Source organism: Haliotis rufescens, unplaced genomic scaffold (assembly GCF_023055435.1).
Source record: "Haliotis rufescens isolate VD_foot unplaced genomic scaffold, xgHalRufe1.0.p SCAF_4, whole genome shotgun sequence".
In the NCBI taxonomy this organism is placed as follows: domain Eukaryota; kingdom Metazoa; phylum Mollusca; class Gastropoda; order Lepetellida; family Haliotidae; genus Haliotis; species Haliotis rufescens.
Window position 1 is genome coordinate 59,689,080 of NW_025964112.1, and position 24,408 is coordinate 59,713,487.

General features: G+C 41.6%; 1 protein-coding gene across 1 annotated transcript; it reads left to right on the plus strand.

Moving 5' to 3' along the window:
• Positions 1-1,450: 1,450 nt before the first annotated feature.
• Positions 1,451-22,098, plus strand: LOC124113624 (solute carrier family 49 member 4 homolog). The gene is made up of 11 exons (XM_046474073.2): positions 1,451-1,865; positions 9,317-9,407; positions 10,517-10,680; positions 13,424-13,487; positions 13,984-14,075; positions 14,500-14,629; positions 15,178-15,286; positions 15,865-15,932; positions 18,830-18,948; positions 19,203-19,385; positions 19,746-22,098. Exons 1-11 carry the CDS (start codon positions 1,463-1,465, stop codon positions 19,913-19,915), a joined length of 1,593 nt encoding a protein of 530 aa, XP_046330029.2. The 5' UTR covers positions 1,451-1,462; the 3' UTR covers positions 19,916-22,098.
• Positions 22,099-24,408: the final 2,310 nt, after the last annotated feature.

The following is a 24,408-nucleotide window of genomic DNA, read 5'->3' on the forward strand; positions in this document are numbered from 1 at the left end:
AATGGTAATACATTGATTGCATCATTACTGCAAACCTATTCAGATTTAATATATAGTAAATTCAAAACGTGAACGCCATAGAAAACCAGTCTTAACTGTCTGCCGAAATAGATTCCATAAGGCGCAAAAGATGTAATAGTGATGAGCATAGTATGGTATAAGGTGTTCGCGAAAAGGTAAAAGTGCCAGCTCTACTGGTAATACTGGCCCCACACAAAACAATATCGAGTACCAGTGAGTATGGCATGGCCTGCTCTACCCGTAGCACCCTTTTGCCACCCCAATCTCGATGGATAGAGGGTAATTAGATATGTCAATCACTGAATTGACTCGATTATATACATACTGCCGTCATATAGCTGGAATATTACTGAGAAGGGCGTTAAACAATCAACACAAACGCTGCACAAACAAACATTTTGCACTGAACTATTAAAACCCCAGATCACTTGGACGCAAGTGTCCCCTTGATGTAAATATATTATAGTTCAGGACAAAACTATGCAGTGCGTAGGATTTGGGACGAGACATGATAAAATTGCCTGTAGTCTCCACCAAACTATTTCTGAAAGCTTGCTGTTTTGGGGAACAAAGAGACATCATTTTGACAACTCAGAAAGTTGTAAAACGGATATTTTATACTCATAGAATGTAGTATCTCTGGTTTTGAGCTATGTCAATCGTAATGTTTCGGTTGAACATTTTAGTGAATCTATTGGCAAGTGTCTTGTTTCCAGCTCCTCAACACCTCTGGCCGAAATGAGGGCCTTGGGTACGATTCTTTCAGGGATTTCGTCACGTGTACAAATCCATCTTATTGAAATGCATCTTCGTCTATCACTGTGCTGATCGTAAGTGGCGACCAAACAGATCAGGTGGTCATCCTCAGCGACTTTGCTGATTACCCGACTGAGACGATCGTTGCTCCCAATATCGATGAATGGATTGTCTGGTCCAGATTCGACTATTTTCAGGCCGCCTTCATGCAGCTTGAATATTGTTGAATGCAGGGTTAACAATAAACGAACAAGCATTGTAAACTTCTCAAACACATTATAGACATGGCGATTGTGGCCATGACACCGCAGTGTCATAATATAAACAAGACCATGAAAGATATAATGATATAAAATCATATAACGCCATACAAATCAAAATTGCAGATAAATCATTATAAGATGAACTTGGATCAAACATCCTGTTATCACGTCACTCCCTCGGGGTAGCTCATGCAATGTTACAAGGCATCAACGAGAGGAGGGAGGCATGGAGGGTGCTTATTAACTAACTGGCTGTGCAGGCGAGTGTAACACTGCTGTGTGTAGTTGATTTATCTTCGAGGCAGTTCGTGACCTCTCTAACGTCAGTAACCTTGGATGGTGATAACGATTAGAGATACCTTATATATGAAACATATATGAACCACTCCAACAACAGACAAAGATTAAAGCTTCATGACAAGATGGAAAACGTTAGTAAAACTCAACCAGTTCTGTATAACGATAGGGTGGATGGGGAGCATGTTGATTACCATCTACCTCCGTCATCCATCTTGCATAAAGGAAACGAGATACCTAGGGAACACAGAGTCTCCAATGCATCCTCGGAGGTATTAGAGGAAGATTCTTCCCTGTTGGAGTCCACGAGGAACATTAAGTCCTACAAACGCCGATGGTATGTTCTGGTGGTATTCTCGTTTGCTGCCCTTGTTCAGGCAGGTGTTTGGAACACTTTCGGACCTATTGCTCAGTCAGCTAAGGCTGTGTTCGGGTGGACGGATGCCAATATAGGCATGCTGAACAACTGGGGGAATATTGTGTACATTGTGTTCATGATTCCAATGGCCTGGTTGATGGATATCAAAGGTAGGGATTTTTACTTAATCGTTCATGCTCATGTTATCAGTTTGAACTATATCTCATTATGAATAATCACAAAATGCGGTTAAAAGCATCATGTGCTGATTTTTATATTCACGATTTTATTTGGGTAATGACACTGATTCATAGTTATATAAATAAACTGAGGTTGTTTTGTGAAGCTAGAATCAGCTACGTTGGTTGGTTTGTTGTTTTACGCCGCACTCAGCAATATTCCAGCTATATGACGGCGGTCTGTAAATAATCGAGTCTGGACCAGACAATCCAGTGATTGATATCATGAGCATTGATACACGCAATTGGGATCAATGACATGCATCAACCAAATCAGCGGGCCTGACCACCCGATCCCGTTAGTGGCCTTTTACCACAAGCATAGTCGCCTTTTACGGCAAGTATGGGTTGCTGAAGACCTATTCTACCCCGGATTCTTCACGGGTCAAAATCAGCTACGCTTTGTCAGACACGCATTATGTTGGTATCATTGAATAGGCATACTGTACATGTGAACCCGTGAAGATCCGGGGTAGAAAAGGTCTTCAGCAACCCATGCTTGCCGTAAAAAGTTACTATGCTTGTCGTAAGAGGCGACAAATGGGATCTGGTGGTCGGGCTCGCTGACTTGGTTGATGCATGTCATCGTATCTAAATTGTGTGGATCGATGCTCATGATGTCAATCACTGGATTGTCTCGTCCAGACTCGATTATTTACAGACCGACGTCATATAAGTGGAATATTGCTGAGTGCGGCGTTAAACAACAAACAAACAAAAAGCTGTACATGTGAGTGTTGCAGCTGGAGGATTCTTGTACAAGTACCCACACACCCACATACCCACACACACGTGGCTGCACGTGGCTGTATTGGTACAATAATCTTGAACGTGACTTAAAACCCGATTTCACCTAACCTCACCTCACCTCACCTCACCTCAAAATCGCCTTACATTGAAGCGAGAACATCCTACACCCTATGTTGCTTGCAGCAGTTGCTATTTTTAAGAAATACATGACTCATACAATATAACATTTTATTGTACGATAAACAACGACCACGCGTCGTTCATTTCTTATATGATATATCAACATTATGTACAGCCTCTTTGAGGATGTTATTAATCAAATGTACAAACTTTAACAATATTTACCTTAATGTTAATATTGATGACTCCCTGAATAAAATCCAACCTCGGAAATGTCGGACAAGTCCATTTTACGAACAGGTGGGTTGCGTTTGGTATTTCCCGCACATTCTCACAATCCTCACGTCGATTAACTGTACCTTTTCTCCTAATGTCAATTGTCATATCTCTCCAACTTTTGGATGAAATCGTATATCTAACCCTCATACTTACCCTAAACCACGGTAATTAATTGGGCCTGGCGCAGACAACAAATTATTTTAAGACTTTGAAGGGTTGTCGTGAATTCATAAATCATGTGTACGCGAAGTGTTTTTATTTTTGGCTTCAGTTATGGAATATGTGGAACCAAAACAAAATGTAGAAACAAATACGTGCAAAAAATGTTTTATTGGGTGCTACCGGAAGGGAAGGACATTTATCATCCAAAACTGGCTCCCACAGGAGATATCGCTTGGGTGAGATCAAGCGATATCTACACTGTAGATATCGCTGCAATAAAATAGCATCACAATGCTTTGCAGACCATTGTGACGTCATTGTTACCATGACGTCACAATCAAATGACATCACTAATGGCTCTGCTACTGAAGCTGTAATCATTACTTTTTACACTTTAGACACTGCTTATTACGGTCTACAAACTGAAAAAGTTGGAAGAATGATGATGGATGATAAATAGAATCTCACCCTCGTGTTTTTTTATACCAAATATGTCAACACTCGTTGATAAAAGTGGAAAAATTCCTAGGCAAGCCTCGGTGTTTTTCCACTTTATCAACTCGTGTTGATATATTTGATATCAAAAGACACTCGGGTGAGATTCTCTATATCTACCCTTGTCGCGAACACCTGGTGTGATCACTGATTTTCAGTGATACGTTCATACATTGCATACTTCTCACTGCTATTTCGCCTGGCTATTATCTAGGGCTGACGTTTTCTATTAACAAGGTTTCACAAATGTTTAAATTAATTAATTTGTGTCAAGGCTGTAACAGAGAGTTAATTTTCGAATATTTTAAGCGAATTAAATGTTAGAGTTTCTGGGCTTTGTGGAAGGGAAAGAAGCCTTGTTTATGGTAGAATGTGTTGGTGTTGTTAATTATTGTTTCCTTCTGTACACATTCTGAATGATCAAACAATACTTGGATACTGAAATGATAACGAAGATAAGAAAATTGAGCATGTTCGTCGTGTATTTCTTTTTATTTAAAAAAAGGAAATAAATCACGTTAATGATGACATTGAGTATTTCAATTTAATTTTGTTGTACCATTTACAGATAAATAAAAGCGACAAAACCCTTTCCATATTCATAAGAAATCTCTGCCAAAAGCAGAGTCGATTGTAATTCAGACTATATCATGATCGTGTGTTTATGAATCACTTCGAAAAGTGACGATACCAGGTATTGCTTTTAATATAATAAAAAAGACGAATAGTTTTTTGCTAGTTCCTCTTCTGGAGTATTTCACTGAAAGACAAAATATTCTTCTGTTGATAAACACCACATATGTCAGTATACACGTACTGATGATATCATCTATATGAGAATGTAACACTGATGAATAAATGTTGACAGTTACAAATGGACAATGACGTACTAAATGAGAGTACTGAAAACGTTACAAGATCAATCCACTTCCATCAGGGTTCACAAACGAGATCGAAAGTAGTTCCAACTTTTTGGGCGAACGGGAAAGAATAAAGAAACTTTATTTAAAATATTAGTTCAACCAAACTGAAGCCATACATATTCCTAACATGTTGAAATGGTATGTGGTGTAGAACCCGCATTCAAATTGGAACATCCGCCATGTTCAGCCATTTGTATACATTCAGCGTGTGTCACCAATAGCGAAAGAACTAAACAGAAAATAGAATTGTCAGGAAATGTTAATGCACAAATTGTCCAGTCAAGTGCCAAGTTCTCTTAACCGACATCAAGGGGTCTCTTCGCGACATGACTACATTGAGCTATGACTCGTGGCCTTGAACTTTGAGCAGTTGCGATATAGGACATCACCACTCTTAGTTAAAATACTGGTCTTATTTGTGGCATTATTTCATATGCTACTTATACCAAGTACTGTTATAAAACAGTTAATGTGGTTGTGCTAACATGTAATGGTTATGTTATTAGAGGCCTTGTCAGTAGAACAACTACAACAAAGAATGTTGAATGTCGGACAGGTGTGAAAGCTGGCTAGGACAGAACTGGTTTATTCTACCCCACCACGAAGTGGGGCGTCGGATGTACGAACCTCCGTCCGTCCGTCCGATTCTCAATGGGGACACATTTTCTGAAAAACTATTTAAGGTAGAGCAATGGAAGTGTACACACTGATGTTACTGGTCACGATCGCCATTGACTTCGAAAATTGGTGTCTTAAATTCATTTTACAGAGTAAGGGCCCTTGATCCATGTTATTTTACTTCGTGCATAGTGTTTGTAGTGGGGACAGGTTTTATCAGTAACTACTGAAGTTACATGAATGAAACTTAGCAAGCTTATCCAAGAAATACTTGTCAAGACTGAGTTCGAAGAGTGGTGCCTTGAATTATTTTATTACACAGCGATAACGCTGATTTCTTGTTCCGATTCTGTTTCTTCTTTTTCAGTAATTGAATATGATTAGTATGTGATACTGTTTCATCACAGAAGAAGAAGAAGAATATTTTATTATAGTGTCACTCGCTGTACATATAAAATGACAAGGCAAGAATGTAAAAACTCAGCGGCCGGCCTACGAGACACTAAAAGACTCATAAAAACAATATTTTATGTATGTACACACCACATTTAATAGTAATTATGAAAATAACATTCATTATATTATCCCCCATACAAGCATCATATATACACACAACCACATCCAGTCCTTTACTCACAGCAGCTTACTCAAACCACTCAAACACACCCGCTCATTCAATGACAAACACACCCGTTCAATCACATCCGAACCCTCAACCACACCGTCATACATTACCCTCACGCACACCCAATTTCTCATACATACCCTCACCTGTACCCATTCACGCATCAATACTTACTCCCTTATCTGCATTGTCTATCAACCACGTCGTTACCAAACGGTGAACTTCATCTTCAACGGTTTGGCCGTTACATAATTTACAGACGCGTTCAGAAACAGGAGTGATGGATGTGGATCACTGCTCATGCTCCCAAACACTGGTTGGACTCAACTATGTACAGGCGGCTGTAATCTTACTGTCTGATGAGTAAAAAACATCAGTGTCCTCATTCAGTCCAATTTACACACAAGAAACAACGTAAAATGGAAACGAAAGAATGAAAAACATTGACATGTGTCCTATTCCTTTATAGCTCCCTTTTCACAATGTAAACGTCCGCACGTGCTTCCAATTTGAACTGCCAACTCCATGCACCTGACTTCTGAATTGAGCATAATCTGTCCAATCCAAAGAGTTACTTTATGCGAATTTTTTCATAGTATCTGCCCTACCTTTAATCTGAGCATATCACAGTTCCTCTGCTTTCAAAGTAAAATCTCTCTGAAACAATTTTGATTTAACTATACTGCAATGGTGAGTGTGTGACTGTGTTGGGTTTATCGCCGCTTTGAACAGTGTTTTCATTTATATAATGGCATGTCGGCTTCATGTGAGAGGAAAGCCCGCAGTGTTGCAGGTGTCAGACGTACAAGGCTTTTGTGTAAGCCACAAGCACGGGTATGGTGCTGACAAACCTAGACAAATAATCGGGGCGAACCGGGAATCGAACCTACAAGCATAGATTTCTGGTGTGCCCAATGCATGCAACTCTGCACAGCGAATTGCAGTGCCTAAGACAACTGGGCCCCCCGTGTCCCCCTATTCTATAATAACTTAAACTGTTAATACTGTTAAACTGTAATCTTACATTTAACAGTTTCTGACTGTTGCCAATCAACGTTTTATGCATCTTACCCATTTATACACCTAATTACTACTACTATCTATGATAGAAAACCAGTCTCAACTATCTGCCGAAATAGATTCCATAAGACGCAAAAGGTGTAATAGCGATGAGCATATTATGACATAAGGTGTTCGCGAAAGGTAAAAGTGTCCAGCTCTACTGGTAAGTCTGACCCCACACAAAACAATATCGAGTACGAGTACCTGCTCTACCCGAAGCACCCTTTTGCCACCCCAATCTCGATGGATAGAGGGTAATTAAATATGTCAATCACTGAATTGACTAGATTATATACATACTGCCGTCATATAGCTGGAATATTACTGAGAAGGGCGTTAAACAATAAACACAAACGCTGCACAAACAAAATTTTTGCACTGAACTATTAAAACCTCAGAGCACTTGGACGCAAGTGTCCCCGTGATGTAAATATATTATAGTTCAGGACAAAACTATGCAGTGCGTAGGATTTGGAACGAGATATGCGAAATTGCCTGTAGTCTCCACCACACTATTTCTGAAAGCTTACTGTTTTGGGGCACATCATTTTGACAACTCAGAAAGTTGTAAAACGGATATTTTATACTCATAGAATGTAGCATCGGTGGTTTTGAGCTATGTCACTCTTAATGTTTCGGTTGAACATGTTAGTGAACCTTTTGGCAAGTGTCTTGTTTCCATCTTGTCAACACCTCTGGCCAAAATGAGGGCCTTGGGTACGATTCTTTCAGGGATTTCGTCACGTGTACAAATCCATCTTATTGAAATGCATCTTCGTCTATCACTGTGTTGATCGTGAGTGGCGACCAAACAGATCAGGTGGTCATCCTCAGTGACTTTGCTGATTACCCGACTGAGAGGATCGTTGCTCCCAATATCGATGAATGGATTGTCTGGTCCAGATTCGACTATTTTCAGGCCGCCTTCATGCAGCTTGAATATTGTTGAATGTAGCGTAAACAATAAACGAACAAGCATTGTAAACTTCTCAAACACATTATAGATATGGCGATTGTGGCCATGACACCACAGTGTCATAATATAAACAAGACCATAAAAATCATATAACGTCATACAAATCTAAATTGCAGATAAATTATTATAATGATGAACTTGGTACAAACATCCTGTTATCGTATCACTCCCTCAGGGTAGCCCAGGCAATGTTACAAGGCACCGGCGAGAGGAGGGATGGAGAGTGCTCATTAACGAACTGGCTGTGAAGGCGAGTGTAACACTGCTGTGTGAAGTTCATTTATCTGTAAACCAGTTGGTGACATCTCTTACGTCAGTAACCTTGGATGGTGATAACGATTAGAGATACCTTATGTATGAAACGTATATGAACCACTCCAACAACAGACAGAGATTAAAGCTTCATGACAAGATGGAAAACGTTAGTAAAACACAACCAGTTCTGTATAACGATAGGATGGATGGGGAGCATGTTGATTACCATCTACCTCCGTCATCCATCTTGCATAAAGGAAACGAGATACCTAGGGCACACACAGTCTCCAATGCATCCTCGGAGGTATTAGAGGAAGATTCTTCCCTGTTGGAGTCCACGAGGAACATTAAGTCCTACAAACGCCGGTGGTATGTTCTGCTGCCCTTGTTCAGACAGGTGTTTGGAACACTTTCGGACCTATTGCTCAATCAGCTAAGGCTGTGTTCGGGTGGACGGATGCCGATGTAGGCATGCTGAACAACTGGGGGAATATTGTGTACATTGCGTTCATGTTTCCAATGGCCGTATCTGTACTTGATGTATCTTTCAAAACAGATACCGTACATGCTCATGTTTACAGTTCTATATTTCATTATGAATATTCACAAAATGCAGTTAAAAGCATAATATGCTGATTTTATCCTCTCCTCGCCTCGCGTCGCCTCGCCTCGCATCGCCTCACCTCACCTCACCTCACCTCACCTCACCTCACCTCACCTCACCTCACCTCACCTCACCTCACCCCACCTCACCTCACATCACCTCACCCCACCCCACCTCACCCCACCTCACCTCACCTCACCTCACCTCACCCCACCTCACCTCACCTCACCTCACCTCACCCCACCTCACCTCACCCACCTCACCTCACCTCACCTCACCTCACCTCACCCCACCCCACCTCACCTCACCTCACCTCACCTCACCTCACCCCACCTCACCTCACCTCACCTCACCTCACCCCACCTCACCTCACCTCACCTCACCTCACCTCACCTCACCACACCTCACCACACCACACCTCACCTCACCTCACCTCACCTCACCTCAATGATTAGCAACTAATGTTTAACTGAATGAGCTTTAATTAGTGTGTTTTCCACTCTCTCACTCTAGGACTGCGGATATCAATGCTGTGTTGCGCTGTGCTGCTGGTGTTTTTGACGGCCATTAGGTGCATCACGAGTGACCCAGTACCAGCTACATGGTCAGTAACGCTCAAGTGTATATTGATTCCAGTGTGTACCATATAATGATATGATAATCCAGTGGTAATTATAAGTGATGCTCCAGTGTATGTTACACGTGACGCCAAGAGTATATGATATGAGACACCACAGACTGCATTTTTCAGACGCCCAAATGAATACCATATGTGCCACTGCAGAGATTATTATATGTGGTATTACATTTTATATAATAGGTGACGCCACAATGTTCATTATATCCTATGCAAAAATAGTGGGGGTTATTTTGTTTTGAGGTGAAACTACAGGAAAATACACCAATGTCTGGCAATGAAAGTAGGTCATTTAAGTGGCAATAACATTTCCGAAGAAATTAAGCTCCCAAACACAACATTATCAGAGTCATTCGGCACGTAACCTTTAACAGCACGTACAAGGGGTGGGGTGCCAGAATTGCCATTGTCACTCAGACTCGTATTGTTTTCTTGGAACCAAATGCTTTCAAGACACTTTACAAAACACCTGTAATCATTGAGGAAGCAACCGACATGTTGTGGGGGTGCACACAGAATATCGTTGCCCAGTCGCTGCGATTTTCTCAATCTGTCATCAGCAGATTGTGGGCCGATACCCACATAATCGCGCTGAATGCAGGGCAACAGCCTAGGACAGAACGATGGCATTAAGAAATCGGTTGCAAACTGCCACTCAGAGAAGGGACTGGTTGCAACAGGCAACTGATGTAAGAGTACATGCCTAGACGGTGCAAAATCGTCAGCACGTCGTCAGCGGCATTTGTGTGCACGACGTCCACGTGTTATCCCACATCTTACTGTACGCCATTGGAAACATAGGCATCAGTGGTGTAAGGAACGTCCTCACTGAAATGATCGACGTTTGGCTAATGTCATGTTTTCTGACGAATCAAAGTTCACTCTTGACTTCCATGACGGAAGGAATCGAGTTTTGAGACTTCCTACTAAGCGTCCTTCACCTTTTAAATGTTGTTCGTCCTTATAAGGCAGCATCCAAAGAAAAACATTAATTATTTAAAAACAGATTCATGATTGTATTTCCTAACTTCTGTGATGTTTATCTTGAGATGAAGGCACAGTTCTTCTGCTCTCAGGTTGATGAACACGGCAGCTATAGTGAATGGTGTGGCTGGCACTGTACCTTTCGCCGGCCCCGCCCTCCTCTCTGCCACGTGGTTTCCCCCCAAACAGAGGGCCACTGCTACAGCCGTGTCAACTGTGTTCAGCTACCTCGGCGTATCTGTCGGCTTCATCATTGGTGAATTGACCGTCTGAAATCCGCAATTGTTTAAAACTTCCCCTTTAATCCGTAACAGAAGTTTTGAATAGTTCAGATACCGATGAATAAAAGATTGTTTGAGATATTTTCCAATATTAAGAAGAACTAATCAGGACAAATATACATGTAAACAACCTTACCAGATTAGATATAGTATTATCAGATACATATATAGGGATTACAGTGAACTGATTAACTCTTTGTTAGGACATTGGCATGATTACACATCTAGATAACATACAGGTTCATTGAACGTACCTTGAGTACTTAATGATAATGTTATTATCGTCCTATAATATCCTCTCCAAAAAAGTATGAGCCATTCGAAAATATAAGACGACTGCAGAAATACAAAGTGGTATAGTGTGATGGTAATTGATTGATAAGAAAACACAAAGGTTAGATGTAACATGACAATCAACAGAAGATGTTGGCAGTGTATTATAAGGGTGTAAACAACAAAGAAAGACGACAGGGGTGTGTAGTCAAAATATGAGCGTTTCCGATGACCTGATCAATAAGAGGGCATGCCCCCACGATTGATCAAACATTCGTTTATGGGTTAAGGTTAGTCTGACCTCATTTTGGCTAACGTAGCAGTGACCTTTGAAGTCGAGTACACGTAACCAGATCATGATCATGTCCACGACGTGCTCTATGGGGGAAAGGTCTGGAGTAATTGCTGGCCGTTTCATTGTACTAATGTTTTGGCGCTGACACAACCTTTGACGCTGGTATGTTGTCTCTGTAGTACTGTCCATTGACCTTTCCATGGGCAGTATGCAGTGGAGTTCTGGCGCTCATGGTGATTCCACCCCGAATTATTATGGACCCACCACCCAATCTGTTATGTTGCTTCAGCTGACATTCGCATGATACCTCCTGACACGTCCACGCATATCCAGAAAGTCCAGAGTGAATCTGGACTCATCTGAAATCATTACACGAAATCCTTACGGCTATTCCCCAGATTCTACAATCTAATGTCCATTTGGCGTCAACATCAATTTCTTTGGTTTCTTAAAGCCTGGCATCTGATTGATCGATTCTGGACTTGTGTTGTTGAGCTAGGGCGCCCTATCCAGGCCGATAATTAACATTTTGTGTCTGCATGAACCTGTTCCAAGTCTCCCAATCACAGACTGAGACACATTGCACAGATTTACTGCCTCTTGCTGAGTTCTACCAGTTTGAAGCATGCCAGTAGCCGTTCATCACGTTGTGAACGACGCATTCCTAACCTGATCACAAATACTGCAATAAAGCTAGAGTGGAGAGCTTACGTTTCACTGTTGATAATGAAAATAAACCTAACTAATGACTCAAAAGGATTGGGCGACCTTTTATTGAAGTGTCAAAATCAAAATGATCCCACATGCACAGAGAAATTGCATAGTCTGTCTGCAATATGTTGGTTGTGTTGGGAATATTGTTTTGGTTCGGAAAATGTCAATGCTCTCTGGCAGTCATTGCTCAAGGTTGACCTTTCTTCTGACGACCGACCACAACATAATATTTCACGCCTCCTACTTGTGTTTGGAGTATCCCCTGTGTAGCATACATGTATTTCAGTAGAATATGCAGAGTGCCCAAAGTAGACGCCTCTCCCTGTGTTGAGTTACCTTCCTTATCCATCAGGACCAGGTGGTCACAGGTTCGAATCCATAACATCTCGAGTAATGTGTCAATGTAAATGTCCATGACCTATGTGCACCACTATTATCCCTCGCGAAAACTAAAGGAATAACTTCATTCCTTGATCAATGGAGCATTTATCATAAAGCGTAGTGACCATATATATTTCTTCAGAAATGTATCAGAAATGAAAGCAAATGTCATCTGAAGTTTATTGAGGAATCGAAGACATGAAATGCTAGACTTCCCCACAGATAACATTTTTTGTGAAATTTGGACTCAGAACATTTTGGCAAGAGCTGGGCATCCTCATGGGTGTCAATTTCTGCTCGTTTTAGAAAAGTCAAAACAAGGTAATATGGTCATGAAGTTTATCTCATGGATCAGGATCGATGATCTGATATCGTGTAATATATGTCAAATATGTCAATTCCCTTCCACTGACATATCCACCTGACCTAGAAATAACAGAGGCCAGTGAAAACACCTAATCTGATTCATAATATGCATAAAGATTCAGTGACAATAAACTACTAGTTTACACATGACAAGCGGGGTGACTTCAACTTTCCAATAGTCTACTCTTCCTGACTGTTAGGCAATATTCTAGCATCTCCAGCATCTTTGACGTCTACATTTCACAACGATTAAGGTATAATCGATCATACTCTTTCTATGAAGAGTTCAAAGAGGATCATACAACTCGTGCACAAAAGTTGTTTGATCCGTGTTTGAACATTCAACGGTTTATGGTAGGCATGTGGAGGACATTTCCTGATTTGACACAAAAGTGACAACAACAATTAGGTCTGATGCAATTCCCTATTTTCCCTTGTTTGTTCAGATATACAATTGACTTTACTTTCAATTGTTTATGATGGGTGCAACCAGCCTGGCAGGATATGTTCACATTTTTGGCATCGTAACTCTTTGATATAATTATGTTAATGATATAGTCCGCATTATACAATGGACTAATGCCCTATACAGATTTCTTATGAGTATGGAACGGGTTTTGTGGCTGTTATTCAATTAAACCAGTTCACAGCTTCGTTAAACTCATCTCACTCAATCCTTATATTTACAGGACCGCTTATGGTGCCGCAGCCAGACGAACCATCCTTGAACCTAACTGCCATACTACCTTTAAAGTAAGAAGTGCCGGAGTGTCAACACGAAAACCCTTCATATGTTATGTAAATTTAACACATGCTGTGTTTTAAACCTGCACCTCTAGTTCCCCTTCAGCTCTGTTACTTCATCCCTCATTTATATTTCCCTCACGACAAACCTCTATTCCCAAAGGGGCGGTGGGGTAGCCTAGTGGTTAAAGCGTTCGCTCGTCACGCCGAACACCCGGGTTCGATTCCCAACATGGGTACAATGTGTGAAGCCCATTTCTGGTGTCCCCCGCCGTGATATTGCTGGAATATTGCTAAAAGCGGCGTAAAACCATACTCACTCACTCTATTCCCAAGTCTCCCAACTCTATCTCTTTTCTCACATCCCCTCACCTCTATCTGTTCTCCCTTCCACTTCAATTTCTTTTCCTCTTTTCACTCACGTTTTCCCCTTCCTTCTGTATTCCTACATCACCGACCCATATCATTATTACACTTTCTGCATTGGTCGTGTCCTTGTTTGCAGTACGTCAAGTCAGGGGTACTCCACGCTCAGTCCAACAGCAGCCACTAACCTGTCCGAGGTGAGAAACGGCATCATGAGACTTATGTATGCAGGTGATGAACGTTCTCCCTCTCACTACATTGAATCAAACCATTTATAAAATCCATAATGATGGTGTACCATTTTAATCGTAATCTGTATACATGTCTGTTCTTTCACGTAATACATGCACGTCTCCTCTTGGGTTCGTTGGCACAGTCCAGTGGTATACGCGTTCCCTCGTCACACCGCAGATCCAGGTTCGATTACCGCATGGCTTCAATTTGTGACGCCCATTCTAGGTGTCCCTTCCAAATATTGCCTAGATATTGGTTAAATGTGGCATGTCCTGCTCTTTGGAATAAAGGTTTTACTTTCATGTCAATTACTTCTTAAACAAGTGTAGATGTCTTCGTGAGTCATTTTTATGCTTCTCACGACAATGGTATCTTGGTGATATTACTACTAAATTGTTACTGTTAACTGTGGTGTGTACAGAATGTGCGGCTTGTGTGCTGCTGCTGCTCCTGGTGGTGGTGTACTTCCCCGCCAAGCCCCCCTGTCCCCCCAGCCTCACAGCGTCCATGGAGAGGACAAGCTACCCACAGGGCCTCAAAGGGTTATTCACGTAAGATTGTGAGCTGACTAACCCCTGTGAAATGGCTACAGTCTTTTTAGGTCAATGTTGAGTCTTTTCTCATAGTACATTTTTCATGAAATAGATAAATTATGATGAAGTGGTTTGCATAAATTAATATTAATATAATTTGTAGGCCATCAGTAGTCCCCAGAAGTGACATATAGAAAGCCCCTGTGTTGTCATTTATTGTATTGGTTGGTTTCCATGATCATCAGCTCTGATGGGCGTTTTGGAAAGCTTAATAACATCCTGTATGGAATAGTTCTAGCAGACATGTTAAGTAACATATTCCTTCTCTGAAAACTTAAGTTGTTCTATTTTGCTCATAACTGGATATATGTTATCAATCTTTCACGACATTTTTATCGTTATTTGTCGGTATGAAAGCGAAGCAACACCTGGGTGAGGCTTGACAGTACATAAGACCCCCTCTCCCCTCCCCTGTCGATGAACGAATTATGATCTACAGTGACCTCAGATCGATCACTGTTAGACTGTATCATTCAAATATTTGTATGATAGTTTAACTTGTGCAGGCATAAACGCTTTTTGGTGATAATGGTGGCCTACAGTATACCAACGGGAGTTTACTTGGTGTTTGCGGCTGTACTGGATGTCATCCTGGACGGTGCCGGTATAACACAGGTAATAAAGGAGTTCTACTGTATGTTATTAGGGTAAATTTCAAAAGTGCCTGATATAAAGCAAAGTGGACTTATACATACATTGGAATGTTGAAATGTTGTATAAAAAAATAAATTACTGGAGTGGCTGGCAATCAGTCTGTGGTTTGTAATGACACATTGTCAGAGACTGAATTTTTAAAGCTGGTGTACAACAGGGATCGGTATTAACGAAAGGTTTGAGTCTGGCTAATTCTCTATTACACCAGCAAAACACAAACGGTTCTTTCTCCACTGCATCAGCTTCAGAAGTTCAGCATAGTGGCAGTGTGTTGAAGAAGATTTATGTTATGTTTATTTGTCCACATTTTGTATTGGTTAGATTGTCCTTCTCGGTTTACAACATGGGTGCCACAATTTATACAATTTGAAATATTCTGAAAATACAAAAGCACGGATTGATCATTTCATGTTTCCTCCATCATTATTATTCTTAAGAATGCTGTGAACGCAAACAAACCTCATTCCTTAAGGAATACTTGAGTGCGAAATCAGCTCTTTCAGAAGCGCTTGTTAAATCATTCTACAATTGCCTTTCAGTACCATGCCGGTTGGATTGGCTTTTATGCCACGATAGGCGGTTGTGTAGCGGCGCTGGTGATGTCCAGGTATGTACATGCATGTCAGGAAGGACTTCGTGACAAAGATCGAGCATTCAACCTTTGATGATATAAATAAAGCGACACAACCCTTTCCATGTCTAATAGAATTATCTGCATAAAGTAGAGTCGATTGTGCAATTCCGCCTATATCATGAACACGTGTTTATGAATCATTGTCAAATAGTAATGATACCAGATATTCGCGAACAGTTTAACGTATCCTGCCCCACCGGTGGCACTCGTCACAAACACAAACACAGGGAAGTCAATTGTTCACCTGAAACAACATGAAAAATTATGGTAAAGTCAAAATAGGGTATTGCATAGGACATCATTTTTGTCACTGATGCGTCAAATTTGGAAATGTCCTCAACATGTCTACCATGATACTTTTGTCATACAGTCTTGTGGAGGGTGTTTTGTCACTCTGAATCTTTATGCATAGATCTAAAATATGAAACAGATGAGGCTGTCTCACTGGTCTCCTTTATTTCTAGATCATCCAACAAATAAAGTGAGTGAGTATGGTTTTACGCCGCTTTTAGCAATATTCCAGCAATATCACGGCGGTGAATGGTCTTCACACATTGTACCCATGTCGGAAATCGAACCCGAGTCTTCGGCGTGACGAGCGAACGCTTTAACCACTAGGCTACCCGACCGCCCTAACAAATAAAGAGTGAAATATCTCAGTACACAGTGATTGGGTAATCATATAGGACCTTAATTACAACGTAAACGGAAAGACGCATGCGGTTACGGGCATGCTGTGCACTAGGTGCTTGAAAACCTGCGTTTGGATGTATCGTGACAGAATTGTTGCACATCATTATCAGAGAGCACAATAACGTCTGTGACTGAGGATTGCAACAACTGAATGTTTTTATGCCCCTCAGCATCTAAGACCTCGTTTGACGACCGAAGAAGTAGGCAGAAGCATAGTATGCTGGGTCAACACAACGTCACGTTGCAAAAGTCTTTGGTGTCAGCGAAAGTATTTTATAGCACAGCATAGAATCGATAACCAGCGAAAGCAGGTGGTCAACACCATTTCACCAAACAGCGTGATGACACCTGCCATCACACTCAGTTATGACCTGCCGAAAGCCAGTAGTGTTAACGTCTCAACTCAGTGCGTAATCGTTTCCTTGAGGCTGGTCTCCGATCACGGAGGGCATGCATTCGCATCCCACTGACCCAACATCACAGGTAGGCACGTCTGGACTGAGGTGAAGATTAAGCCATTTGGACAGACCAGTACTGGGCTCCTGTACTTTTCACTGATGAATTGAGATACTCTCCTGTCTTCACCGATCCTCGTACGTAGACAAGGAGAAAGATTTCAAATTTTCAAAATAGCCGAATTGACCGCTAGTCAGAGTGACTCAATCATGATTTGGGATGGGATCAGAAGAGCTGGAAGAACCGATCAACATGTCCCACAGCAGGGCAGGGTGACAGGTGTGAGCTACATGGATGACATTCTGGATGTGTATGTAAGACCGTATGCTGGTGCAATCGGAACAGACTTCATCCTTATGGACGATAACGCACGAACTCATCGTGCCAGGGTCTTTGATGCCTACTCAGAGCAGGAGACCATTATCCGTATGAAGTGGCCAGTGTAGTCTCCAGACCTCAAATCCATGGAACACATGTGGAACTCACTGCAGATCGCTCTCTCACGACGCCCTGTCCTCCAATAGAGTGGGCTAAAATTTTACGTCACATGTCCTCTACAGGCTCTGCATGGCTCTTACTCAAGAGTGGAACAATCTTACCATGGCAACCATTCAGACACCTTTCGAGAGCATGAGACAATGGTGCCAAACTGTGATCGCATCAGGTGGATCACATATGCGCTACTGCGTATACTCTCCTTTTGACGGGTGATGTTGTTTCTTGGTATTGTGTTTCTAATGGCAACCGACTTTGGTTCATTAAACATGTCTTCGTCTTTGTAAGAAAGATTTGGGAGAAACTGTACATTTGGATAAAATCCGTTGTGGAAGGAACCATTGGTTTAAACAGGGAAAAAAATATTTTTTTTTTATTTCAAGGAAAACACAACAACCCATTGAATATTGTACTTTTAATAACAAAACAAGTAATATACAGACAATGTAGGACAAGATTACTGCCACATTTTGAACACATACAGCATAAGATAATTAGTTATGACAATGATACAAAGGTAATGTCATTTACAAATTGTAACTATGTAATCTTTTTGAGTTTCTGGTTTTCCTTTCCTTACTAATTTGTAAGACACACTGATGCAGTACGTTGACTTCACAGGCAAGAATTTATATGTATGAAAAGATGTACATTGCTTGAATACCATGTACCACAATTGTATTGGCATGACATGTATATATCAATGCTGTACCTGCTGAGGTGAATAAAGAAGGGAAAAAAATGTCTTCGTCTTTGGCTATTTTACCAGAGGCACGCAATTTGATGTAATACTTTTTAAATTGGTGACCCTTTGCAAACTTTGGTTTTTGTTTGTTGTTTAACGCCGCACTGAGCAATATTCCAGCTATATGATGCTGGTCTGTAAATTATCGAGTCTGGACCAGATGATTGGCATTATGAGCATCGATCTGGGCAATTTGGATGCGATGACATGCATCAACCAAGTCAGCGAGTCTGACCACCCAATCACGTCAGTCGTATCTTACGACAAGCATTTTAGCGTACGCCGTAAAGGCAAGCATTGGTTGTTGAAGACCTAGCCTAACCCGGATCGTCACGGTGTGCAAACTTTGAGTAGTAAATATGCATTTTACTTAATACTTGACACACTGGCTGTTGACAACGCCTAAGGTATAATTCGGACCATCCCTACTGCCATATTCGTAGCCACTCAACTATTGTTTAATGCTGTTCTCTATTTCAAGGATTGCTGATCTGTTTCTACGTCACATGAAGATGATACTCTTGTTCCTATTCGTCTTAGCAACATGCGCTACTGTCTGGTTTGTCCTGCTGCGCCTGTCCTACATCCCCTTCAGTATGGGTGAGTAAGTATGTGAATACTTTATGTAAAAAGGTACATATTTCTCTATCTTACACCATAGCCCATATGGCAGGCATTTCACTGTGTGTGTGCGTGCGTGCGTGCGTGCGTGTGTGTGCGTGTGTGTGTATGTGTGTGTGTGTGTGTGTGTGCGTGCGTGTGCGTGCGCGCGCGTGTGTGTGTGTTTGTGTGTGTGTGTGTGTGGACGTTTTGGTTAACACCCATATCCGTACCTTTTGATTTTTCCCCGTCAGTGTCGCTGTACGTGTCCTGCATCTTGATGGGGATCTTCATCAATGGTTCTGTCCCGTTGTTCTACGAGCTTGGGTGTGAAGCAGCATACCCAATTGCTGAGGGGGTGACCGCGGGTGTTCTTACCATTGCCAACAATCTGACCGGTGTCATCTTTCTATCTGTGCTACAGATCCCAAGAATAGGTACACCACCATTTCCTCATCTGAAATGTCGCAAATCTGAGACGTTCAGCATTTTCATAAAACGCATGAGCACTGTGGTGAAGCTCTAAAACACCAAGGATCATAACCTTGATCAACTATGGATTCCTTGACGTCACCATTGAGCAACGTGTATCACTGAAACATTTTCAGTGTACAAACAATAATATATTTAAATTCAATGAAAATTATTTTAACGTTTAATAACGATTATGATAGGAGACACACGGTTCGATGCGTTTTGTTTTCTGTATCTATACGTAAAATTCCGTAAATAATGAAAATCACCAGTGTGGAAAAATAAACAGCAAATAATCAATTCTACCACTATATCTCTTGCAGGTGTTGTGTGGATGAACTGGTGCATGCTTGGCTCTGTAGCAGCTGCAGTACCCCTTCTTCTCTTGTTCACAGAGAAGTACACCAGGATTGACATCGACACGCAAGAAATTATAGTTCCAGCGCCTGGTGAGGGTGGTGCTGCGATCAATCCCGACATTAAAGTTGATTAATAGGGAAATATCACACATGCTGACAGTGCATTGAAATACTGCTTTGACTCGTAGCTGATTTGAGAATCGGTGGCTTCCGGTTTCATGATGCGGATCATTTGTACTGGTTTTACTGTACGTGTGTTCAAGGAGATTTTAAGGAGATTTACCAACTTGTCACCATGAAGGAATGCTCTGACACTCTCAATCACGCATGTTATGAATAGACCTTCATTGCAGGCAGACTCACGACAAGTTTATCCACATAAACCGTGTACTGATGTTTTGTCCATTTTCAAAAATATATCTATAAAGACTGAGAGTACATTCACCTATTTATGTTGGTGGTTGAGTCCAAGCGTTTGCTCTTTTTGCATTGTGCTGCTTTGATCCGAACAGGGACTCACTTCGAGAAACCTGTTCTTGGTGCTAACAGTTACGTTTATCAATAACGTTACATCATGTTGAAGGGTTGATCAGGGTAATCATTAATGTTACCTAAAGTAAATGCACCTTTGAACAAAGTCAGTACTGTCTCAGCATGTCAACTTGGTATGGGAGATAGACTCAAAGTGGCAAATGAATTCCATTTCCAAAGTTTTTTCATGAAATAATTCATATTCCTCGGAATTGTACATACTATCTATTCCTGAATCCATTTTATATAAACATATATATATACTGCTTCAAACGATTTCTTGGCATGTTCACCATACTCTGTTCAAAAGAATAATCTCAAACTTTGAGAAAAGTATTGAAAATGTATGGCTTATAGGTTCCGACAAAATATATAATTAGTACACATGTAATAACCGAACAATAGCTTGATTAATACATCAATATGTCCGCAAATCATTAGCATTACCTGGGGTTAAAAGGATAGGTAATGACTGATCCGCAGGTCATTAGCATTACCTGGGGTAAAAGGATGGACAATGACTGATCCGCAGGTCATTAGCATTACCTGAGGTAAAAAGGATGGACAATGGCTGATCCGCAAATGATTAGCATTACTTAAGGTAAAAAGGATTGGCAATGACTGATCCGCAAATCATTAGCATTATTTGAGGTAAAAAGGATGGGCAATGACTGATCCGCAGATCATTAGCATTATTTGAGGTAGAAGGATTGGCAATGACTGATCCGCAAATCATTAGCATTACCTGAGGTAAAAGGATGGGCAATGACTGATCCGCAAATCACTAGCATTAGCTGAGGTTAAAGGATGGGCAATGAGATATGATAGAACCGAAATGATGATATGTAGTGAAGTAGATCGGAATTAATGTGACGCAACTCTTGCATACACGTTTCCAATATTTGGACCACAACTCGAGAGAGGCAGCTACTCATGCCTGCTTACACCCTAAAAAAGAATGTTTTTCTAAAACAGTAACTTGTGTCCAGAGCTGAGAAATACTGGTTTGCCCCGCTCTTTCATTACATCGTTTGATTTATCCAGAAGTCCCCTATTTCGTTAACACCATTGACACTGTAGAAACCCATCTCAAGTACGTTAGAACAAATACAAAGTCATGAATGCAGTCTATCCTATCATACTGGTCTCCGACATATCTTGATAAAGTCTCAGCTTTTGGGGTATTGTGGTTTCTGAGACGTTTGTTGAAGACTTTGAGACTTCATTCTTTACAGTAAATGCAAAAGACGTTCTTGTTCATCGATCACTTGATTGTCTGGTTTGTTACAGGAGTACTGCCATTTTTGCAAAGTGTGTTAGTAGCGGTAGGACGGGACATGCTTACCCTTTTCGCTGGTGTCATTGTAGTGGTCCATTCATATAATTTTCACAGCATTTGTGCCCTTTACGTCAAATAGAATTTGTTTCTGAAGATAATTTAGACAGGTTATTCTGGTTAGACAATGACTGTGTATTTACCATTACAGTTGTAACATTAATTATGTTATTAAATTTGAATCAAATTCAGGGTTGTTTCTTAACAGGTTCATTTTTCATTTTGCGAAATTACAACTTAAATGTTGATTGTATCGCCCTGGACCAATCTGTGTCCTTTTATGGTGCAAGACATCCTCCTTAAAATCCAGAAATCTCTTCAGAAATCTCGGCAAAGAAGCCGAATGTGAACAAGTCGAATGTTTCTGGACCTACAATAATCTCCCTTGGATATTCAGTAACCCCGACAACATAATTACCCCTGTGGGCGTTGCTTACAATATCAAGATTAGTCATTTGCTCTGTCTCGTCCAGATCTGGACTCGATTATTTGCATGGCTTTCATATAGATGAAATGTTGCTAGTTGCGGAGGTTAACAAAACACATATTTCGTTCATTTAAATGTAACATTTGAGTTTTATATAAGGATAGAATATACACAAGTTCAGTTGAATGATTATATTCATTTTGGTCTCATTGTCTAGTCCAAACATTAATGATGTACACACGAGGGTTGGTTAATAAGTTCTAAGCCTCACAGGGGCACGGGTGGCCCAGTCGTCTAAGGCGCCGCGATTCGCTGTGCAGAGTTGCGTCCCTTGGGCACGCCAGGAAACCTATGATTGTGGGTTCGAATCCCGGTTCGCCCCTAATATGTTTCTAGGTTTGTCAGCACCATACCCGTGCTCGTGGGTTTCACCGAAGTGGTAAACGTCTGAGACCTGCATCACTTCGGGCTTTCCTCCCACATTAAGCTGACACGTCGTATTATGACTGGAATAATGTTAAGAGCGGCGTTAAACCCAACTCACTCACTCACTCTAAGCCTCACACAGAAGAAGTTGAGTAATAGTGAAATCTTTTGTAGTGGACATAACATGATGTCATAAAAGTGTTTCCTCACAAACTTGAGTCAAATTAGCAAATTGTTTCTCGTTGACAAGTCAGTAAAATGGGTAGGTGTCTGTGACCTTTAAAAAATGGATAGACTTGACTGCCACGACAGTATGTGTATGTTCTGAGCTCCCAAGAAAATCAGTACATTTTCTTAGCTTTGATGTGTGTGGACGTATTGATCTTGGACTGTTGGGCTGTTGTGGTGATGCGGGTCTCCCAAACCATGGACGATCTCTTTTGTCCCCATGTTACAGTTATCCTGCCCAAAATTGGGAAATTATGCTCTGGACAGCGTTGAATGCAGTTACTTTTAATTCACGGGCTCCAAATCTACCAAGGGCGTTATTTCTCGCATTATTGTTGAGACATGGCATGACTTTTTTCAAAGTTTACTCAACTGAATGAATTCTGAAAACGACGTGATACATGGTGACAAATGCAATGATTTTAACGATGTATACCATGAAGTACTTATCAACCCATAAGTACCCTGCCGGAATTCCGGGTCATCATAGTTTCCTAGCCCAATAATGGTTCTTGTAAAAGCTAAAATGAGGAGCTTGTGGCCAAAATTATCATGTTAGACTGTGTCATCGTCCCGACGATGTGGATCATTGGTCATGCTCCCAACCACTGGTCACACTCCACTATTTACAGGCGGCAATATTACAGCTCCAATCTTGCGGACCATTGCTCATGCTCCCAACCACTGGTCACACTCCACTATTTACAGGCGGCAATGCTACAGCTCCAATCTTGCGGACCATTGCTCATGATCCCAACCACTGGTCACACTCCACTATTTACAGGCGGCAATACTACAGCTCCAATCTTGCGGACCATTGCTAATGCTCCCAACCACTGGTCACACTCCACTATTTACAGGCGGCAATACTACAGCTCCAGTCTGACGGACCATTGCTCATGCTCCCAACCAGTAGTCACACTCCACTATTTACAGGCGGCAATACTACAGCTCCAATCTGGCGGACCATTGCTCATGCTCCCAACCACTGGTCACACTCCACTATTAACAGGCGGCAATACTACAGCTCCAATCTGGCGGACCATTGCTCATGCTCCCACCCACTGGTCACACTCCACTATTTACAGGCGGCAATACTACAGATGCAATCTGGCGGACCATTGCTCATGCTACCACCCATTGGTCACACTCCACTATTTACAGGCGGCAATACTACAGCTCCAATCTGGCGGACCATTGCTCATGCTCCTACCCACTGGTCACACTCCACTATTTACAGGCGGCAATACTTCAGCTCCAATCTGGCGGACCATTGCTCATGCTCCCAACCACTGGTCACACTCCACTATTCACAGGCGTTAATGCCACAGCTCCAATCTGGCGGACCATTGCTCATGCTCCCAACCACTAGTCACACTCCACTATTTACAGGCGGCAATACTACAGCTCCAATCTGGCGGACCATTGCTCATGCTCCCAACCACTAGTCACACTCCACTATTTACAGGCGGCAATGCTACAGCTCCAGTCTGGCGGACCATTGCTCATGCTCCCACCCACTGGTCACACTCCACTATTTACAGGCGGCAATACTACAGCTCCAATCTGGCGGACCATTGCTCATGCTCCCAACCACTGGTCACACTCCAATTTTTACAGGCGGCAATACTACAGCTCCAATCTGGCGGACCATTGCTCATGCTCCCAACCACTGGTCA

Bases quoted from the DNA above. Each gene is read 5' to 3' on its own strand.
- LOC124113624 (XM_046474073.2), top strand. From the start codon at position 1,463: ATGGAAAACGTTAGTAAAACTCAACCAGTTCTGTATAACGATAGGGTG. The intron at 10,681-13,423 runs GTGAATTGACCG...TTATATTTACAG, and splicing joins ATCTGTCGGCTTCATCATTG to GACCGCTTATGGTGCCGCAG. The intron at 19,386-19,745 runs GTACACCACCAT...TATCTCTTGCAG, and splicing joins GCTACAGATCCCAAGAATAG to GTGTTGTGTGGATGAACTGG.